This window comes from Peromyscus maniculatus, chromosome X (assembly GCF_049852395.1).
Source record: "Peromyscus maniculatus bairdii isolate BWxNUB_F1_BW_parent chromosome X, HU_Pman_BW_mat_3.1, whole genome shotgun sequence".
Lineage (NCBI taxonomy): Eukaryota > Metazoa > Chordata > Mammalia > Rodentia > Cricetidae > Peromyscus > Peromyscus maniculatus.
Genome location: NC_134875.1, coordinates 87,327,948 through 87,349,537, shown reverse-complemented (window position 1 = coordinate 87,349,537; position 21,590 = coordinate 87,327,948). Strand labels below are relative to the sequence as shown.

Sequence of the window (21,590 nt, the reverse complement as noted above, 5' to 3'; positions counted from 1 at the left end):
GAAAGAAATTAAAGACTTCCTAGAGATCAATGAAAATGAAGACACCACATACCCAAACTTATGGGACACTATGAAAGCAGTGCTAAGAGGGAAATTCATAGCACTAAATGCCCACATAAAGAAGTTGGAGAAATCGCACACTAGTGAATTAACAGCACATCTGAAAGCTCTAGAACAAGAAGAAGCAAAGTCTCCCAGGAAGAATAGACGCCAGGAAATTATCAAAGTGAGAGGTGAAATTAATAAATTAGAAACTAAGAGAATAATACAAAAAATTAATGAAACAAAGAGTTGGTTCTTTGAGAAAATCAACAAGATAGACAAGCCCTTATCCAAACTAACCAAAAGACAGAGAGAGAGAATCCAAATCAACAAAATCAGAAATGAAAAGGGGGACATAACAACAGACATTGAGGAAATCCAGAGAATTATAAGGTCATATTTCAAAAACCTCTACTCCACAAAACTGGAAAACCTAAAAGAAATGGACATTTTTCTGGATAGATACCACATACCTAAGTTTAATCAAGACCAGATAAACTATTTAAATAGTCCAATAACCCCTAAGGAAATAGAAACAGTCATTAAAGGTCTCCCAACCAAAAAAAGCCCAGGACCAGATGGTTTCAGCGCAGAATTCTACCAGATCTTCAAAGAAGAGTTAATACCAATACTCTCTAAATTGTTCCACATAATAGAAACAGAAGGAACATTACCAAACTCCTTCTATGAGGCTACAATTACCCTGATTCCTAAACCAAACAAGGATGCAACAAAGAAAGAGAACTACAGACCGATCTCCCTCATGAACATTGATGCAAAAATACTCAATAAAATACTGGCAAACAGACTCCAAGAACACATCAGAACAATTATCCACCATGATCAAGTAGGCTTCATCCCAGGGATGCAAGGGTGGTTCAACATACGAAAGTCCATCAATGTAATACACCATATAAACAAACTCAAAGAAAAAAACCACATGATCATCTCACTAGATGCAGAAAAGGCATTTGACAAAATCCAACACCCCTTCATGATAAAAGTCTTGGAGCGATCAGGAATACAGGGAACATACCTAAACATAATAAAGGCAATATATAGCAAACCAACAGCCAACATCAAATTAAATGGAGAGAAACTCAAAGCAATTCCACTAAAATCAGGAACGAGACAAGGCTGTCCACTCTCCCCATACTTATTCAATATAGTACTTGAAGTTCTAGCCAGAGCAATAAGACAACATAAGGAGATTAAGGGGATTCAAATTGGAAAGGAAGAAGTCAAGCTTTCCCTATTTGCAGACGACATGATAGTATACTTGAGTGACCCCAAAGATTCCACCCAGGAATTGATAAAACTTATAAACACCTTCAGCAACATAGCAGGATACAAAATCAACTCAAAAAAATCAGTAGCCCTCCTATATACAATGGACAAAGAAGCTGAGAAGGCAATTAGAGATACATCACCCTTTACAATAGCCAAAAATGACATAAAATACCTTGGGGTAACACTAACCAAGCAAGTGAAGGACCTATATGATAAGAACTTTAAGTCCCTGAAAAAAGAAATTGAAGAAGATCTCAGAAAATGGAAAGATCTTCCATGCTCATGGATAGGCAGGGTTAACGTAGTAAAAATGGCAATCTTACCAAAAGCAATTTACAGATTCAATGCAATCCCCATCAAAATACCAACACAATTCTTCACAGATCTGGAAAGAACAATACTCAACTTCATATGGAAAAACAAAAAACCCAGGATAGCTAAAAGAAACCTGTACAATAAAACAACTTCTGGAGGCATCACAATCCCCGACTTCAAGCTCTACTATAGAGCTACAGTAATAAAAACAGCCTGGTATTGGCATAAAAACCGACATGTGGACCAATGGAATCGAATTGAAGACCCTGACATTAACCCACACACCTATGGACATATAATTTTTGACAAAGAAGCCAAAAGTGTACAATGGAAAAAAGAAAGCATCTTCAACAAATGGTGCTGGCATAACTGGATATCAGCGTGTAGAAGGCTGCAAATAGATCCATATCTGTCACCGTGCACAAAACTTAAGTCCAAGTGGATCAAAGACCTCAACATAAATCCAGCTACTCTGAACCTGCTAGAAGAAAAAGTAGGAAATAGTCTTGAACGCCTTGGCATAGGAGATCACTTCCTAAATATAACACCAGTAGCGCAGACACTGAGACAAACAATCAATCAATGGGACCTCTTGAAACTGAGAAGCTTTTGTAGAGCAAAGGATACGGTCAACAAGGCAAAGCGACAGCTTACAGAATGGGAAAAGATCTTCACCAACCCCACATCTGACAGAGGACTGATATCCAGAATATATAAGGAACTCAAGAAATTAGACATCAAAAGGACCAACAGTCCAATTGAGAAATGGGCTTTAGAACTAAACAGAGAATTCTCAACAGAGGAATTCCAAATGGCTGAAAGACATTTAAGGAATTGCTCAACTTCCCTAATCATCAGGGAAATGCAAATCAAGACAACTCTGAGATACCACCTTACGCCTGTCAGAGTGGCTAAGATAAAAAACACTGAAGACACTTTATGCTGGAGAGGATGTGGAACTAGGGGAACTCTCCTCCACTGCTGGTGGGAATGCAAGCTTGTACAACCACTTTGGAAATCAATATGGCGCTTTCTTAGAAAATTGGGAATCAATCTCCCCCAAGATCCAGCTATACCACTCCTGGGCATATACCCAAGAAATGCTCAATCATACCACAAGAGCACTTGCTCAGCTATGTTCATATCAGCATTGTTTGTAATAGCCAAAACCTGGAAACAACCTAGATGCCCTTCAACTGAAGAATGGATAAATAAATTGTGGCACATATACACAATGGAATACTACTCAGCAGAGAAAAACAACGACATCACACGGTTTGCAGGCAAATGGATGGATCTAGAAAAAATCATCCTGAGTGAGGTAACCCAGACTCAGAAAGACAAATATGGTATGTACTCACTCATAGGAAGATGCTAGATGTGGAACAAGGATGACTAGACTGCTACTCACATCACCAGTGAGGCTACCTGGAAAACGGGACCCCAAAAAAAGACACGGAGAAATGGACAAGATCTACATGAATAGCCTGGTCATGAGTGGGAACAATGAAGGGCGACAGTCGAGGGAAAGAGTGGGAGATCCTAGCTGGATCAAGAAAAGAGAGGGAGAACAAGGAATAGGAGACCATGGTAAATGAAGACCACATGAGAAGGTGAGAAGGGGAGGAAGCAGAGAGCTAGGGAGGCCCACGAAGATCCACAAAGATACCCCCTCAAAAGACTGCTGGCAATGGTCGCGAGACGGCAGGAACTGACCTACTCTGGTGATGGGATGGCCAGACACCCAAATAGTGGTGCCATAAACCCCATCCAAGGACTGAGGAATCTGAAGGCAGACATCCACGGCTGGTCCCCTGGTGGAGCACTCGGAGTCTAATTAGTGAGTAAGAAGAGGATTTATATGAGCGAGAATTGTTGAAACCAAGGTTGGATAAAGCACCGGGACAAATAACCAAATGAATGGAAGCACAGGATCTATGAACCAAAGGCTGAGGGGCCCCCAACTGGATCAGGCCACCTGAACGGGTGAGACAGTCATTTGGCTTGATCTGTTTGGGAGGCAGCTGTGCATTGGTGCCAGGTCCTGGGCTCGTTGCATGAGTTGGCTGTTTGAATCCTGGGACTTATGCAGGGACACTTGGCTCGGTCTGGGAGGGGGGAATGGACCTGCCTGGACTGAGTCTACCAGGTCAACCCCGGTCCTCGGGGGAGACCTTGATCTGGAGGAGGTGGGAATGGGGGGTGGGCTGGGGGGAGGGGTGGGCGAGAGGGGGAGAACAGGGGATTCTGTGGCTATTATGTTGAACTGAATGGTGTTATAAAATAATAATAATAATAATAATAAAAAATAATAGTAAAAAAAAAATACAAGAAGCTTACAAAACACCAAATAGACTGGGGCAAAAAATAGTCCCCTCACCACAAATAATCAAAAACACTAAATGTACAGAACAAAGAAGGACTATTAAAAGCTGGAAGGGGAAAGACCAAGTTATATATAAAGACGGAACTATTAAAATTATAATTGACTTTTCAATGGGGACCCTAAAAGCTAGAAGGACCTGGCCAAATGTGCTGTAGACTTTAAGAGAACAAAGATACCAGTCTAGGCTATCATACCTAGCCTATACTATATCTATGGTCTTTGAATCACCATAGATGTAGAAAACAAGATATGCCATGATAAATCCAAACTTAAACAATATCTATCTACAAATCCAGCCCTACAGAAGGAACTAGAATGAAAACTCCCACCTAAAGGGGTTAACTACACACATGAATACACAGGAAATAATCTCAGACCAGCAAAAACAAAACAATGGAAACACACCCATACCCCCTCGTGAACATACACACCACCACCATCAGCAACAGCAACAGCAACAGCAACAAAATAACATGAACATCAACAAATATTGGTCATTGATATTTCTCAATACCAAAGGTCTCAATTCCCCAATAAGAAGATATAGACTAAGAGAATGTATGCAAAAACAGGATCAATCCTTCTGCTGTATTCAAGAAACAAATGTCAACACCAAGGATAGACATTACCTCAAGGTAATGGATTGGAAAAAAGATATTCCAAATGGATCTAAGAAACAAGCTCATGTAGCCATTTTAAAATCTAATAAAATAGACTTCAGACCAAAATTAATCAAAAGAGATGAAAATGACAGTACATACTCATCAAAGAGAAAATCCACCAAAATGACATTTTTATTCTTAACGTCTATGCCCCAAACACAAGGGATCCAAAAGTTTATAAAAGGAACATCACAGCTTAAATCACATATTGACCCTCACATATTAATAGTGAGAGGCTGCAATACCCTACTCTCACCAATGTACAGGTTATCCAGACAAAACTAAACAGAGAAATACTGGAACTACCAGACATCATGAACTAAATGGACCTAACAGATATCTACAGATCATTTCACCCAAACACAAAAGAATATACTTTCTCCACAATTGACCATATACTCAAACACAAACCAAGTCTCAGCAAATATGAGGAAATAGAAAACTCCCTGCAGCTTATCAACCCACCATAGTTTGAAGCTAGATATCAACAACAACAGAAACAAAAGGGAGCATAGAAACTCGTAGAAATTTTAAAAATCTCTACTGAAGGAAAAATGGGTCAAGACAGAAATAAAGAAATTAAAAACTTTCCAGAATTCAATGAAAATAAATACACAAAATACCCAAATTTATGAGACACAATGAAAGTAGTTCAGAGGCAAGTTCATAGCACTAAGTGCCTACATTAAAAGAAAGTTGGATAGATCTCATACTAGGAAATTAAGCTCTACAACAAATAGAAGTAATTACATAAAAGAGGAGTAGATGACAAGAAAAAAATCAAACTTCGGGCTAAAATCAATAAAATAGAAATAAAGAGAACAATACAAAGAATCAATGAAACAAAGAGTTGGTTCTTTGATATTATCAACAAGATAGACAAAACTTTATCCAAGCTAAGTAAAGGATAGAGAGAGAATATTCAAATCAACAAAATAAAATAAAAACAAAAAGGGAGACATAACAACAGACACTGAGGAAATCCAGAGAATCATACAGACATACTTTAAAAACCTGTACTCCACCAAATTAGAAAATCTAAAAGAAATGGCTATTTTTCTCAGTATGTACCATTTAACAAAGTTAAATCCATACATATAAGCAATTTACTTTAAATCTATAACTCCTAGTAAATAAAAGCAGTCATTAAAATCTTCCATCAAAAAAAAAAAACCCCCCACAGGGCCAGATGGTTTTAGCACAGAATTCTAACCAACATTCAAAGAAGAGTTAATGCCAGTACTCCTCAAATTATTCCACAAATAGAAACAGAAGAAACATTGCCAATTTATTTTATGAGGCCCACAGTTACCCTGATCCCAAAATCACATAAAGATCCAACAAAAAAAGAGAATTCCAGACCAGTTTCCATTATGACCATAGATGCAAAAATGCTCAATAAAAAACATGCAAACTGAGTCCAAGAACAAATCAAAAAGATTTTCCATCATGATCAACTAGGCTTCATCCTAGAGATGCCAGGATGGTTCACTATACAAAAATCAATAAATGTAACCCACAATATAAACAAACTGAAAGAAAACAACCAAATGATATTCTCATTAGATGCAGAAAAGTTCTTTGACAAAGTCCAATAGCCCTTCATGATAAATGTCCTGGGGAGATTAGGGGATAAAAGGAACATACCTAAACATAATAAGGGCAGTTTACAGCAAGGCAGCAGGCAACATCAAATTAAGTGGAAAAAAACTCAAAGCAATTCCATCAAAATCAGGAATAAGACCCTTAACATTCCACCATGAAACTACCATAGCTGATAAACACTTTCCGCAATGTAGCTGTATAAAAAAGTTAACTCACTGAGTCTACCAGGTTGATCGCAGTCCTCGGGGGAGGACTTGTCCTGGAGGAGGTGGGAATGGGGGGTAGGCTGGGGGTAAGGGGAGGTGGTGGGAGGGGGGAGAATAGGGGAACCTATGGCTGATATGTAGAACTGAATGGTTTTGTAAAATTATATATATATATATATATATATATATATAAAGTTAATTCATGAAAAAACAGTAGCCCTCCTACATACAGATGACAAATAAATGAGAAAGAAATCAGAGAAACAATACTTTTCACAGTAGCCTCAAATAATATAAAATATCTTTGGATAGCTCTAAACAAGCAAGTGAAAGACCTGTATGAAAAAATCATCAAGGTTTTGAAGAAAGAAATTGAAGAAGATATCAGAAGTTGGAAATATCTCCTATCTTTATGGTTCATTAGGATTAATATTGTGAAAATGGCCATCTGAACAAAAGCAATCTACAGATTCAATGCAATCCCCATCAAAATTCCAACACAATTCTTTACAGACCTTGAAGGGACACTGTTTAACTTCATATGGAAAACAAAAAACTCTAGATAGCTAAAGCAATCCTGAACAACAAAAGAACTGCTGGAGGTATCACTGTTCCTGATTTCAAGTTCTACTAAAGAGCTATAGTAATAAAAAAATGTATGGTCTTAGCATAAAAATACACATGTTGATCAATGGAATCAAGCTGAAGGCCCAGCCATAAATCCACACACCCTTGCACACCTGATTTTCAGCAAAGAAGTCAAAATTATACAATGTAAAAAGGAAAGCATCTTCCATAAATGGTGCTGGTCTAACTGGATGGCTGCATGTAAAAAAATACAAATAGATCCATCCTTATCACCCTGCACAAAACTCAAATCCGAGTGGATCAAAGGCCTCAACATAAAACCAGATATATTGGACCTGATAGAAGAGAAAGTTGGGAACAGCTTTGAATGCGTTGGCACAGGAGTAGATGTTCTGAACAGAACACTGATACTGCAGGCACTGAGATTAAAAATTAATAAACAGAACCTCATGAAAATGAAAAGCTTCTGTAAGGTAAAGGGTGGCTTCAACAGGACAAAACAGCAACCTACAGAATGAAAAAATATTTTCACCAACCCCACATCTGACAGAGGGCTAATATCCAAAATATATAAAGAACTCAAAAAACTAGATATAAAAAAAACCAGAGAATTCAATTAAAAAGTGGAGTAAAGATCTAAACGTAATTCTCAATAGGGAAACTCAAATGGCTGAGAAACACTTGAGAGAAATGTTCAACATCCTTAGCCATTGGGGAAATGAAATCAAAACTACTTTGAAATTCCATCTGATAACTGTCAAAATGGTAACATCAAAAACACAAGTGACAGCTCATGCTGGCAAGAATGTGGAGTAAGAGGAACCCTTTTCCATTGCTGGTAGGAGTGCAAACTTGTACAGCCACTGTGGAAATCAATATGGCAGTTACTCAGTAAGTTGGTATTGATCTACCACAAGACCACTCTTCTGCATATACACAAAGGATGCTCCATTGTACAAGGACACTTGCTCAACCATGTTCATTGCTGCTTTATTCATAATAGCTAGAAACTGGAAATAACCTAGATACCCCTCAACTGAAGAATCAATAAGGAAAACATGGTATATTTACAAATCAAGTATTACTCAGCTGTTTTAAAAAATAACATGATGAAATTTGCAGGCAAATGGATGGAACTAAAGCTCATCCTGAGTGAGGTAACCCAGACCCAGAAAGATAAATATGGTATGCATTCATTCATTTATATGTGGATATTAGCCATTAAGTAAATGATAACCAAGCTACAATACATAAACCCAAAAGAGGTTAGGTATAGAGGAAGTGTCTAGAGTGGATACCTGGATCTCCCTGGCAGGGAGAATGGATTTTACAGATGGACTGTAATTGGATGGGGACATAAATGGGAGGATCAGGTGAGAAGGTGTAAGGGACATAGGATAGAGGGAGATAAAAAAGGAAGAGACACCTGGAAATGAAGAAGGATGATATGAGAACCTAGTGCAGTGAAAACTTCCTAAAATATATGAAGGTGATCCTAATGAGGTCTCATAACAATGGGGATATGGAGTCTCAACTGGCCATCTCTTGTCACTAAATGACGCTTCCAATAGTGGAACTGGGTTGCATTCAGTTGAGTTGTTGGCCAAGGGGGTCCCATGGAAATCACTAAATAATCCAGGCTCTTGCTAAGACAACAGATTGCTCTCTAAAAACCGACAGCAAACCTTCCATTGCCAAGAACACCCACGTAACTCATTGAACATGGAGAAATCAAGCTGGTGCCTACATGGAGCCTTCACTGCTACGTTCTAGTCTCTTTTGTGAGGAAAGGTATTCTGTAGGCTACCAAAAGAGAAAGGTAAACACCAACCCAGCCACAAAACCTTAGACCTACAATCTGTGATGCTTGCAAAATACGCTAGGGCAATGAGGGCATCGAACTTGTGGGATGTCTGATTTTACTTAAGGTGCAATCCACTAGATGGAACCCATTCCTGACACTGCTTGGGTAACCAAGAACCAGAGACTAGATAGTCCAGACACCTAGGGGAAAACCATACACTACTGGTCTAAAAACAAAAGTGTCAATAAAATGACTCTCTATGATATTCTGCTACACTCATAGCTCAGTGCCTTGTCCAGTCATCATCAGAGAGGCTTCCTCAAGCAGAAGGTGGGAACAGAAGCAGAGACCTGCAGCCATATATTATATACAGAAAAAAATCTAAATGGAATGTCTCCAACAAATCTCTCCGCTCAGAGCTCAGGGAACCACATGGAAGAGGAGACAGAAAGAGTGTAAGAGCCAGAGAAGATGGAGAACACCAGAGAATAAGGCCTCTGGATCAACTAAGCAGGGCTCATGTGTACTTACAGAGATGGATGCAGCAAGCACAGGACCTACATGGCTCTATACCAGGTACTCTACAGATATATTATAGCTTTTAGCTTAGCATTTTTATGGGACTCCTGACTGTGAGAACAAGTGGGTCTCTAATTTTTGTGCCTACTCTTGGAACTCCTTTACTTCTGTTAGGCTGCCTTGCCCAACTTCAATATAGTGTTTTTTTTCTTTATCTTATTATATTTTATTTTGTCCTATTTGGTTGTTATCTCTTAGAAGCCTGTTATTTTCCAGTGAAAGAAAGGAAGTGGATCCAGAGGGGAGGAGAGGGAGGAGAGGAACTGGGAGGAGTAGAAGGAGGGGTCACAATAATCAAGGATATATTGTATGAAAAAAAGAATCTATTTTCTATAAAAGAAGAATAAATTGGGAAAAAAAGAATCAGAGAACTCTTAACTAAAGAATTTAATTACCTCAAGGAGCTAGGGGGAAAAAAACAAGCCAAATCTACTATTAGTAAATGGAAAGAAATATTAGCTCACGGAAAAGTCAATACAATAGAAACAAAAAGAATCATATAAAGAATTGGCCAAATAGTCAGTCCTGAAAACATACATACAAGTTGCATTACATAGAATGAGGAGGTAATATTTTGGAATGTGTAAGTATGTATACTTATATGCATGCAATAACAATTAGTGAAGAAAGAGGTCATGATCTGAAAGAGAGTGGGGAGGAGTATATTGGAGGTAGGAAAGGAAGGGAAGGAAGAAATTTTGTAGTTAAACTATAACCTCAAAAACTGAAAAAGAATCAATGAAATAAATAGGTAGTAAATAGAAAAGATAACATTCACTCCTTGTCAAAATAACCAAAAGAGAAATAACTCCAAATCAATAAAATAATAAGTGAAAAGAAAGATATTACAACACATGCCAATGATGTTTAGAGGGTATTTTGAATACGTACTTTAAAAACCTATATTCAAATACATTGGAAAATCTAGAATACATGAATTAATTCCTACACACGGATGATCTACTCAAATTAAACCAAAAATACATAAGCAACATAAACAGAACTATAAAAGATAATGAAATTTAAACATTAATAAAGGGTATCTATTTAAAAAATGGCCAGACCCTGAGGGATTCAAAGGTAAATCCTACAAAATGTCTAATGAGAAACTAACAACGATGTTTCCCATAAACAATTTCATAAATAGAAAGGGAAGAAACACTAACTCATTTTATAAAGCCAGTATTACCTTGGTGCTAAAATTGAACAGAAACACACAAAAATTATAAGCTTATCTCCACAATAAGCATGAATGGAAAAACTCTCAATAAACTACTTGAAAACTGCACTCAAAAATAAGCCAAGAGGGCTTCATTTTAGGGATGCAAGGATGGTTAGACTTATACAAACCAACACATATAACTTAAGAATAGACTCAAGGACAGAAGTCACAGGATCATTATACTGTCTACCATCCTTTTGTGACAAAAGCATATGCTAACCAAAAAAAAATGAAATAGAAGATCTCCACTTTAAAATAATAAAGGCTATATATGATAAAACTGTAGCCATTATTACATCAACGGAGACAAACACAAAGCATTTCCAAAAAATTCGGCTTGAGACAAGGGTGTCTACTTTCTATAATCTTGCTCAAGATAGACCTTGAAATCTTAGCATAAGCAAGACAAGAAAATATAATAAAATTAATGCAAATAGGAAAGGAAGAAGTCATATTATCCTTATTTGCAGATGGTGTGATTTTATATGTAAGAAACTCTAAAGCTTCTATCATAAAACTGATAACTGAATAGCACATTTCCTGAGAAGTAGGATTCAAAATTAACATAGAAAAATGATTAGTTTTACTATATACCAATAATGAACATGCTGAGAAAGAAAGAATCCCATGGGAAGCACAGTGGATGCTCCCCAGGCAGAGTGGCTGACTCACCCCCAGAGCCCCCCCCCAAGAGTTCCAGGGGGTTTCCATGGTAATAGTAAACAAGCCTCAACTATCTCAGCTACAACTGCCAAGTCCGGGGGTTCCACCCTCCTCTAGGTGCTCTGAGGGTCGGCGAGGTTCCGGATGTGAGTGGGAGCATGGAGATGAGGAGCCCGAGGTTGAGAACAAAAAGAAGATGCACCTGGACTTCCCCCGGAGCTCTCTGCGTTTTTTAAAGCGTCAGGTGAAGTTGTGGTTCTTGCTTATTGAAAGTAGAAGTCACTTCTGCCTCCGTGAAAAACTTGTACCTTCCATAAGTGTTTCCTACAGAAGGCAGCTGTAGTAGTTCGTTAAGCTACAAAAAATCGCCCAAGTTTATGTGACATCAACCCTGTCAAGTGTCCATAATGCTGGGCCCTGACGGAGGTGAAGGCTATGTGGTCAAACTCCGTGGCCTGCCCTGGTCCTGCTCAATTGAGGACATACAAAACTTTCTCTCCAACTGCGCAATTCATGATGGGGTCTCCGGTGTTCATTTCATTTATACTAGAGAAGGCAGGCAGAGTGGTGAAGCTTTTGTTGAACTTGAGTCAGAAGATGATGTAAAATTGGCTCTGAAAAAAGACAGGGAAAGCATAGGACACCGATATATTGAGGTGTTCAAGTCACACAGAATCGAGATGGATTGGGTGTTGACACACAGTGGTCCAAACAGCGTCGACAATGCCAATGATGGCTTTGTGAGGCTTCGGGGACTCCCGTTTGGATGCACAAAGGAAGAAATTGTTCAGTTCTTCTCAGGGTTGGAAATTGTGCCAAACGGGATCACATTACCTGTGGACCCAGAAGGCAAGATTACAGGGGAGGCCTTCGTTCAGTTTGCCTCACAAGAGTTAGCTGAGAAAGCTCTGGGGAAGCACAAGGAGAGAATAGGACACAGGTATATCGAAGTGTTCAAGAGCAGCCAGGAGGAAGTTACATCATACTCAGAGCCACCTCTGGAGTTCATGTCTGTACAGAGTCCTGGGCCCTATGACCGGCCTGGCACAGCCCAGAGGTACACTGGCATTGTGAAACAGGCAGGCTTGGATAGGATGAGATCTGGTGCCTATAGTGCAAGCTATGGGGTCTATGAAGAATACAGTGGCCTCAGTGATGGCTATGGCTTCACCACTGACCTGTTTGGGAGAGAGCTCAGCTACTGTCTCTCAGGAATATATGACCACAGATACGAAGACAGCGAGTTCACAGTGCAGAGCACCACCGGCCACTGTGTCCACATGAGAGGGCTGCCCTACAAAGCAACGGAGAATGACATTTACAACTTCTTCTCTCCACTCAACCCTGTGAGAGTTCATATTGAGATTGGTCCTGATGGAAGAATGACAGGAGAAGCTGATGCGGAGTTTGCCACCCATGAAGAAGCAGTGGCAGCTATGTCAAAGGACAGGGCCAGCATGCAGCACAGATACATAGAACTCTTCCTGAATTCCACAACAGGGGCTAGCTACAGGGCTTACAGCAGCCAGGTGATCCAGGGCATGGAAGTGTCAGCTGCCCAGGAGACTTACAGTGACCTGGAGAGCCAGTCAGTGAGTGGCTGTTATGGGGCCGGCTACAGTGGTCAGAACAGCATGGATGGATTTGACTAGTATTGTAGGAGCATTTGACTTATTTCGATCAAAATTTCACAGGCAACCAATAAGCAGTTAAGAGCAGTTTATAACTCTAGAGGAAGCTGGGGGACCCACATTGTACCATGAGTTTGTGAAATCTGGATTAAAAAAAATTACCTCCAGTCAGTGTTTCTCTTGCAAACTTTTCTTCTAGCATGTAATATTTTCTTCTGCTTTTCTCAATTAACATTTTTGGTAGTATACTTGAAAGATGGTATCTGAGTTGAGTAGTTTTAAGTATGCTGAGTGGATCTTAAAGCACACCACTGTGAACACACTGGGGACATACACTTTTCTGGAGAACTCAAAGGTGCCAGATCCCTGATGAAAAGAGAAGCATTTCTCATGGTCATTCTAGTTTATTTTGTGTGTGTGTGTGGGGGGGGGGTTGTTTTGTTTTACCTTCTTTTTTATTATTTTATTTTACAATATAATTTAATTCTACATATCAACCACGGATTCCCTTGTTCTCCCCACCTCCCGCCCCCCTCTTCTTCCCCCCAGCCCACCCCCTATATTTTCATTTAAATCTTTAGGTTAAGTTTAAGCTTTTTAAAAGTTAGTTTTGAGAATTGAGACACAATACTAATACTGTAGGAATTGGTTAGGCCTTGACTTAAAGCTTTCTTTGTATTGTGATTTCCTTTTGGGTGTATTTTGCTAAGTGGAACTTGTAAAATTTTTTGTTAACTAATTTTTTTTCTTAAAATAAAGACTTATTCACAATGAAAAAAAGAAATAATCTCATACACAATAGATTCAACAATATCTACGAATGAATACACATAACCAGATACAAAATAAATGAACTATGAAAATTTCAAAGCACTGAAAAAAGATTAAAGAAAGACAGCCCATGATGGAAAAAACTCCCAAGATCACAGAGTGAAGAAATTAATAGGTAAAAATGGCTATATTACCAAAAATAATTCAAGGTTTCAATGTAATACCCATGAAAATTCCAATAACTTTCTTTTCAAACTAGGGGAAAAAAAACATAAAATCTGTGTAGAACCACAAAATACTCCCAAATAACCAAAGCAAATTCTGAACAAAATTAACACTTTTTTTTAGATACCACATTATCTGATTTTAAGACATAGTGTGGACCTATAGTGACAAAATCAGATACATAGAGGCCACTGGAATAAAATGGACCCAGAAATAAACCCACATAGCTACAGCAATCTGATTTTTACAAAGATGCAAACAATAAACTTTAGAGAATAGAAAGCCTCCTTAACAAACAACACTGGAAAAACTAGATATCAACCTATAGAAGATAAAATTTACTCAGTATCTATCATCCTGCACATAGATTAACTTCAAATGGATGAAAGGCCTTAATGTAAAGCCTAAAATTTTGATACTCTTAGAAAAGTACATTAGGAAAACATTTCATGATTTAAGCATAATCATAAACTTGTGTATAATCACTCCAGTAGGACATGAAATAATCCCCAAAGTTGACAAATGGGATCCCCTAGCTGATTGTAAATCCTATCACATGACAATAAAAATGGACAATTACAACAATTCTCTTTCCAACTTGACACCCAAATACATCACTTTCATTTATGTGTTTTTGGTTTTGCTTTTGTTTTTTATTTTTTGTTTTATTTTATTTGAGTTTATCATTGTAAATTATACTTTATGGAGTTATAGACATATTTAATTTGGAAATGTATACAGTGGTTATGATTAAATACAACTTATATCACTTTTAAATCATGACATTTCATTCCTCTCACACATAGACTCAAGGTCATGTCATAATGAAAAATGTATTAATTCCAACTTCAAAAGGCTCCATAGTCTTAACATTTTCAACACTGTTTGAAAACAACTCTAATATCCCCTTCTGGGAGCCAAAGCAACCTCTTAACTTTGAGCAACTAAAAACTAAACAAGTTACTAAGTCATAATATACAACAGCACAAAGTAAACTTTCCTAATCCAAAATAAAGAGATGAGAACTATGATCAGAAAAGATGAGACCATAGAAAAGCTATCCAGCAAGGACATCAAATCTTTCTGCATTATGTCTTGTATCTGAGGTTTGAAATGGAATCATCTAGGCACCAACATTTCTGAGTAGCTCCCACACCAGTTCTGTCATCTATAGTACATGTAGTGTGTTTTGTGCACACAGTTTCATACTCTCCATGGAGCTTTCTTTGGAAGATACTCCACAGACACAGAGTATCCAATATCTTGGAATCACCATTGTGACTTGGGTTTTACCTGCACAGCTCCATGAAGTGGCCTCTTTGGACCCATCTCCTTGCCACACATTGATCTGCTACACATTGCCTGGCCTCAACAACCTTCTGTAAATGTAACTGAATATTCTGTAACCCTGAACTACCTGTATTTTGCATGCATGCAGAGCCAACATTATATGAACAATACTGCCAAGTTCTGTTGCCAGTATTTAGGATTCCAGATAGCACTTGGAAGACTGGAAGGCAGGAGGATGCAAGGCCAACCTGAGTTACAGAGTGAGTTAAAGCCTGGACTTCATAGCATGACCCTGAAAGAAAAGAAGGAAAGCACAATTATAGATTATAGATCATGACAAGTATTATTAAATAAAGAGTGGGATAATTTTTCACAGCAAAGAAATCACCTGGTTTATTTGGGGCCTCAAGAATAGATTTTCTGAACAAATAATATATAACGGGAATAAAAAATAAGAAGGGATTAATACAAAGAAACAGAGGTGGGAGCAAAGTCCAAACCAGACAGTGTATGCAATGTCTAGAATAAAAAAGAAAAGAGCTGTTTGATGGCAAGGAGGAAGGCTAATGTAGCTGGGAGAATGTGAGCATGAGGGAAATAATATTGTCAGATTAGATTGGTGAAGTGATATTTAGAAAGAAGACAGGACTTTGCAAAGTATATTAAGAACCTGGGATCTCAAGTACAATGAAAATCTCTTAGAAGCTTTAAGCAAGGAGGCAACATTAGGTATGGTTTACAGGTTATCAAAGATCCCTCTTTCTGTCATCTAATGAATTCCTTACAAGATGAGATGGGAGGATATGAAGAGATAGGAGGCCATTAAATGAGTCCAGGCAAGAAATGATGATGGTTTAAAATTGGGCTGGGCTTGGTGGTATACCTCTATAAACCCAGCACTTAAGAGGGTAATTCAGGAGGATTATACCTTTAAGGCCAATTTGGACTATGAAGTAAGGAGGGAATTGGATTAATAGATGACAATGGAGAGGGATCAAGTACACAAATTCTAGTTACATTTGCAAATGGAATTGGCAAGATTTGGTGACTAAGAATGGTAACTGAAAGAGAGAGATACAAATGATACCCAGGGATTCATATTCTCCTCCCCTCCGTGTGTGTGTGTGTGTGTGTGTGTGTGTGTGTGTGTGTGTGTGTGTGTGCTGTATTGTGTATGAATGCATACAACATGTGTGAAAGTGTCCATGGAGGCCAGAAAAAGCCACTGGATCCCCAGAGTTGGATAGTTGTGAGCCATCTGATGTGGGTACTGAGAACTTAACTAGGATGCTCCAAAAGATTAGGAAGTGATCTTAACTGCTGAGCCATCTCTTCAGCCCCATGTACAAGAATCTTGATATGAACCATTAGATGACAGAAGCTATCATTTATTGAGGTGAAAAAAGAAGAGAAAATTTGGACTGTGAAGAAAGGAACAAGAGTTCAGTTTTGAATACACTGAATTTGAGGGGTTAGAGAAACAATGAAAGACATGTCAATTGAGTGATTATGTTAGTAGATATGGAACTCAGATGATAAAGATACAGATGAGAGAAATTAGGAGGGAGAAAAAGGAAGAAGGGGAGGGAGGGAAAGGAGAGGGAGAAAGAGAAAGACAGAGACAGAACACAGAAATGTGGTCTGGAGTTTGTACAAAGTTCAGGAAGAAAGCACAGAATTTTGGAAGTTAGAAGGGAAGAAATCAAGAAACAAAACTAAGAAAAATTATTAGTGTAAGTATTAAGGCAACTCCATATAGTTAAAAGGGAGGTTTATTTGGGGGTTTTACTTACAACAAGTAAAAGGATAGGTTGCAGGATCCGGGAGAGGTGAAATGCAGTCCAGCGGTGTTCTCTGGAGAACACTGCTTGGTCTACCATCCAACATCCAGGATTACCAGGAACCAAGAGAGCTGGTACATTTGGATCTTGGATCTTAAGGGCTCCTGTCTTGGCCCTGCCTCAGGGGCAGGCCATAGGTGGGCATGACAATTACCAGAAGCCTCAATGGGGGTAATACTTCCAGGTCAAACCTGGGTCAGCTACCCACTACAAAATAATGAAAAAGCCAGAAGAAAACTGAAATATCATCATGGGAAGAATTACAAGGGAAAAAGTGATTATTGGGTTAGATGTGGCAGAAAGGATAAACAGAAACATCACTGGAAATACCAATGGATTTAATGTCACCAAGGTGCTTGATGAACTTGGCAAGAGTTTATGTTATATATAGAAGGAGAACAATTTGAAAGGAGCTAGAGCTGGCAGTGACACAAGAAAGAACAAAATATTAGTGGAGGGAGAATTTGTATTAACAATCCTGCAGAGAAATGGTAGTTTTAGAGGGAGTGTCTGAAAATAGAACAGAAGAATCAATTGATTATTTTAATCTTTATATTTTAATCATTTTTGTAACAATACCTGTCACCCTATATACATTAGGATTTCTTTAGTTCAATCTTCACCATTTCTCACAAGTATTATTTTTAGCCATTTCCTGATAGCTCTTTCTGTCTCCAATACTCTTTTCTTCAAAACATGTTTATGTTAGCAGTTTTCAAAGTATAATTCATGGTCTTCTTGGACTAGGCAATAATTGAGGTTCCTAGACATGACAGAACCACTACACTCGTGAACTAACAGCACATGTGGTTATCACCAAATCAAGCCAGTCGTTATTCCAGCATGGAGAGAGGAGGGGCTCATGAGGCCCAACCCTAGCTGAGGAATTCTTGACAGATGATGGCTTCAGAGCAGCAGGGGTCAGTTTTTTTTAGGTGGGTGTCTCTGGTAGGGCAGTGCATTGTCCTGTACCCATACTTACATGGAAAACACAAATTGGACTCAAATATTACTTTAAAAGAAGAGGGCATGAAGTTGTAAGTGTCTGTGGTGTAAGGATACCCCACAGAGCTATCCCAGAGAGGAGTAAGGGACAAGAGTAGAGATTAAAATGATCAAAATACATTGCACACATAAATCTTCAAATAATTAGTAAAAAATACATTGAAAAAGAATGCCCTCAACTAAGCAGTAAATTTATTAATTTATTAATTTTGTTGAATATATTACCAATACTTTGCTTGACACAATAGAGAACACTTGTAGTAATAACAACAAAGTTGATGCTTGTTACAGGAGAAAGGACTTGTGAATTGTATATTAACTAGATTTTTTCTCGTGGAACACAATTTTTAGATGGCAATGACAGATGAACTATAGTCATTCAAACTTGAATATTTGGCAGGCATTTTCTCACAAATAAATGATACAATCTTGTCCATTAAGGAAAACAACTGACGATATTTGTTCCCAATGATAAAAGTTGACTTTTTCAAATAAAAATTGAAAATTTAGGAAAGTTTTATGAGCTTTAAATTTTAAATGAACTTAAAAAGTTTATGTGCTGATTTCCCTGATGAGTTTGATGGATCTATTAACCCACAACTTAAAAAAAAAAAAGTACTATTTAATGAGTGTACATTCGGCCGGGCGGTGGTGGCGCACGCCTTTAGTCCCAGCACTCGGGAGGCAGAGGCAGGCGGATCTCTGTGAGTTCGAGGCCAGCCTGGTCTACCAAGTGAGTTCCAGGAAAGGCGCAAAACCGCACAGAGAAACCCTGTCTCGGAAAACCAAAAAAAAAAATGAGTGTACATTCAAGATTTTCATGATTTGGTGGCCAAACATATTCCAAATGACCAGTCCATGCTGCTACTAAAGCATGCATGAGTAAAGCATGCATAGACTAATGCATGAGTGATATGGAAGATTCATTAAAAGTACATGATAGACCAATGGATTTTAATGTAGCAAAATATGCCAAGCCACTAATATGGTTTCTGGTTCCACATAGCACCTAACTTTCAAGATACTACAGTTGTTGATATTTGGTGTAATTTCAAAAGAGAATATCCATATGCTAGGTATCCTGTTTCTTCAAACAAAACCAGATGCCCTAACAGAGCACCGCAGAAAGCAGGTATGGTCTATTAATAAAACCAGACAACAAAAAGTTTTGAAAACTGTAAAATTATATTCTTCTTTTTCCTATTTTATTTTGGAAAATATAGTTGTTTCCCTCAACCAATACATTTTTATAATATATAACTGGTTTATTTTCATTAATTTTAAATGAATTAATTTTTAAATTCTCCGTTTCAATGAGTAGCATGGCAAAAATAAACAGATGTAAATCACAGAAACAAAAGCTCAATTTATTAAGAGTCTTAAATTCTCCTGAGACAAAAATATGTGATGACAGTTCCTCTGTAACAGTCATGTCACCTCCCTTGTTATTAAGCTTCAAAAGGTCTACAAGCATTCAAGGATCTTCAAGTACAGGCTTACAGCTTCTCTGTCTAAGTCTGATGTCTGTCACTCCCCCATATACAGCACAGCTGAATCTGTATCAGGTAACTTGGAGCTTCTTCACACTTCTATGTCTACTATGATAGTAAATCATTATTGTCAGCTTGTCTGAATCTAAAATAAACTAAGAAACACGTACCTGGGCATGTCTGTAAAGGCAATTGCTGGTTGTCTGAAGGGAAAAGACCCTGGCAGCCTGAGTTGGGGGGGAAAACAGGGTTTTCACTTGCTTGCCTTCTTGTCTTGTTGCTGAGTGCCGCTGCCACTGCTGCTAGCATCTGAACCCAGCTTCCTTGGCCTTCCAACATGGATGGAAGAGGAGTGGCTCTCCAAGCTTTCAGTCCCACACAGGCACTGCTGAGGTACTTAGCATCATGGACTAAGCAACTATCAGGTCCTCTGCCTTTCCAGTGTGAAGATAGCCATTGATGTACTACCCAGTCATTGCCCTTAAATAGAGTGGCGATGGAGGTGGCAGGTGCTCTACAGGCCACCTAAAGAGAATTGCTCTCATCTGACTCCTTGAGTGAACTTTTCACAAAGTTCATCACTTCTACTGCCTTTATTTGACTTCTAGGCTGGGACAAGTACTGCAAGCAAGACCTAAAGCACCATTCAGGAACTGGTGGAAAATGTACCTACCTATTTCAAAGCATTGAGCTTTTCCTCTAATTTTTCAAATGATAAATATTGGGATTTCTCTTTTTTGGGAAAAGGGGGTTTAAAAGCTTTTAGCAACTACCAAGAAATAATTTCTGTGAGACTTCTGAGTGAAGCTAGGTCTAAAGTATAATGTGTCGTAGCATCTGGCTGTCTAGGAAAGAGGCAGGGCCTAGAAAATGATGGGCGTCTTTACTGTTCCTTGGCAAAGCCTTTTAGGTACCTTTGGTTCTAAAAATGGAATGTTAGAATCCAGCTGCTGGTCAGGCCACTTTACCAGTAGCAGCCCTCCAGTTCTCACAGAGACCAAAAGACACCCTGCTGAGACATTGTCTGTGAGCCTCTAGCTAACAGGCTTCAAGGTACCAAGATTTCTTCACCAGACAAGTGAGTTTACATCAGAAAAATATTAGTGGCCACCCATAATGCTGTTTCCACCCTGTTCTCTGCCTCTTGCCAAGAAATCAGAAGCCTGCAGCCACCTTCATACTGTGAAATCCCCATTTCTTCAGAGAGTTGTAAGAAAGGATCTGGAATCTGCCATAACCCTGATTCCACTCTCCAGAGCCCTCACCAAGCTGTCTGGCTCTGCCTCTGCAGCCTGAATTCTTCTCAAATCCTCCACCAAGCTGTTATTTATCTGTCTGTCCATGGCATTACCTAACTCCTAATAAATTACTTACCCCCAACAATCCATCTTTTAGCTAGAGTTTTCCTGCCTTGCCCACAGTCAGGACAACTCTTTGTCACCTACCAGTCCCACAGCCGCTCAGACCCAACCAAGTAAACACAGAGACTTATATTGCTTACAAACTGTATGGCTGTGGCAGGCTTCTTGCTAACTGTTCTTATAGCTTAAATTAATCCATTTCCATAAATCTATACCTTGCCACGTGGCTTGTGGCTTACCAGTGTCTTCACATGCTGTTTGTCATGGCAGTGGCTGGCAGTGACTCCTTCGGCCTTCCTGTTCTTTCTTTTCTCCTCTCTGTTAGTCCCACCTATACTTCCTGCCTAGCCACTGGCCAATCAGTGTTTTATTTATTGACCAATCAGAGTAACACATTTGCCATACAGAACATCCCACAACACCATCTCGTGTCTCTCTTGAACTTGCACCTTAGATCTTTCAGTGATTAGTTCCAATATTCAACCATATTGGCTATGTGTTAGTCAGATTCTGTGTTATGAGATTAGGGCAGAGCTGAATAACAAGGCCCTCTTACCCTAATAAATGCATGGTGTCCTGAGAAAAGCAGGAATAGATATAGTTAGTTAAAATTA

At 38.7% G+C, this 21,590-nt stretch overlaps 1 protein-coding gene across 1 annotated transcript; it reads left to right on the top strand.

Annotated features, from left to right (window-relative positions):
- Positions 1–11,405: 11,405 nt before the first annotated feature.
- On the top strand, positions 11,406–13,154 carry LOC102921450 (heterogeneous nuclear ribonucleoprotein F-like). The gene has a single exon (XM_006981174.4). The coding sequence runs from the start codon at positions 11,770–11,772 to the stop codon at positions 13,012–13,014; it is 1,245 nt and encodes a 414-aa protein (XP_006981236.1). The 5' UTR covers positions 11,406–11,769; the 3' UTR covers positions 13,015–13,154.
- Positions 13,155–21,590: the final 8,436 nt, after the last annotated feature.

Bases quoted from the DNA above. Each gene is read 5' to 3' on its own strand.
- LOC102921450 (XM_006981174.4), top strand. From the start codon at position 11,770: ATGCTGGGCCCTGACGGAGGTGAAGGCTATGTGGTCAAACTCCGTGGC.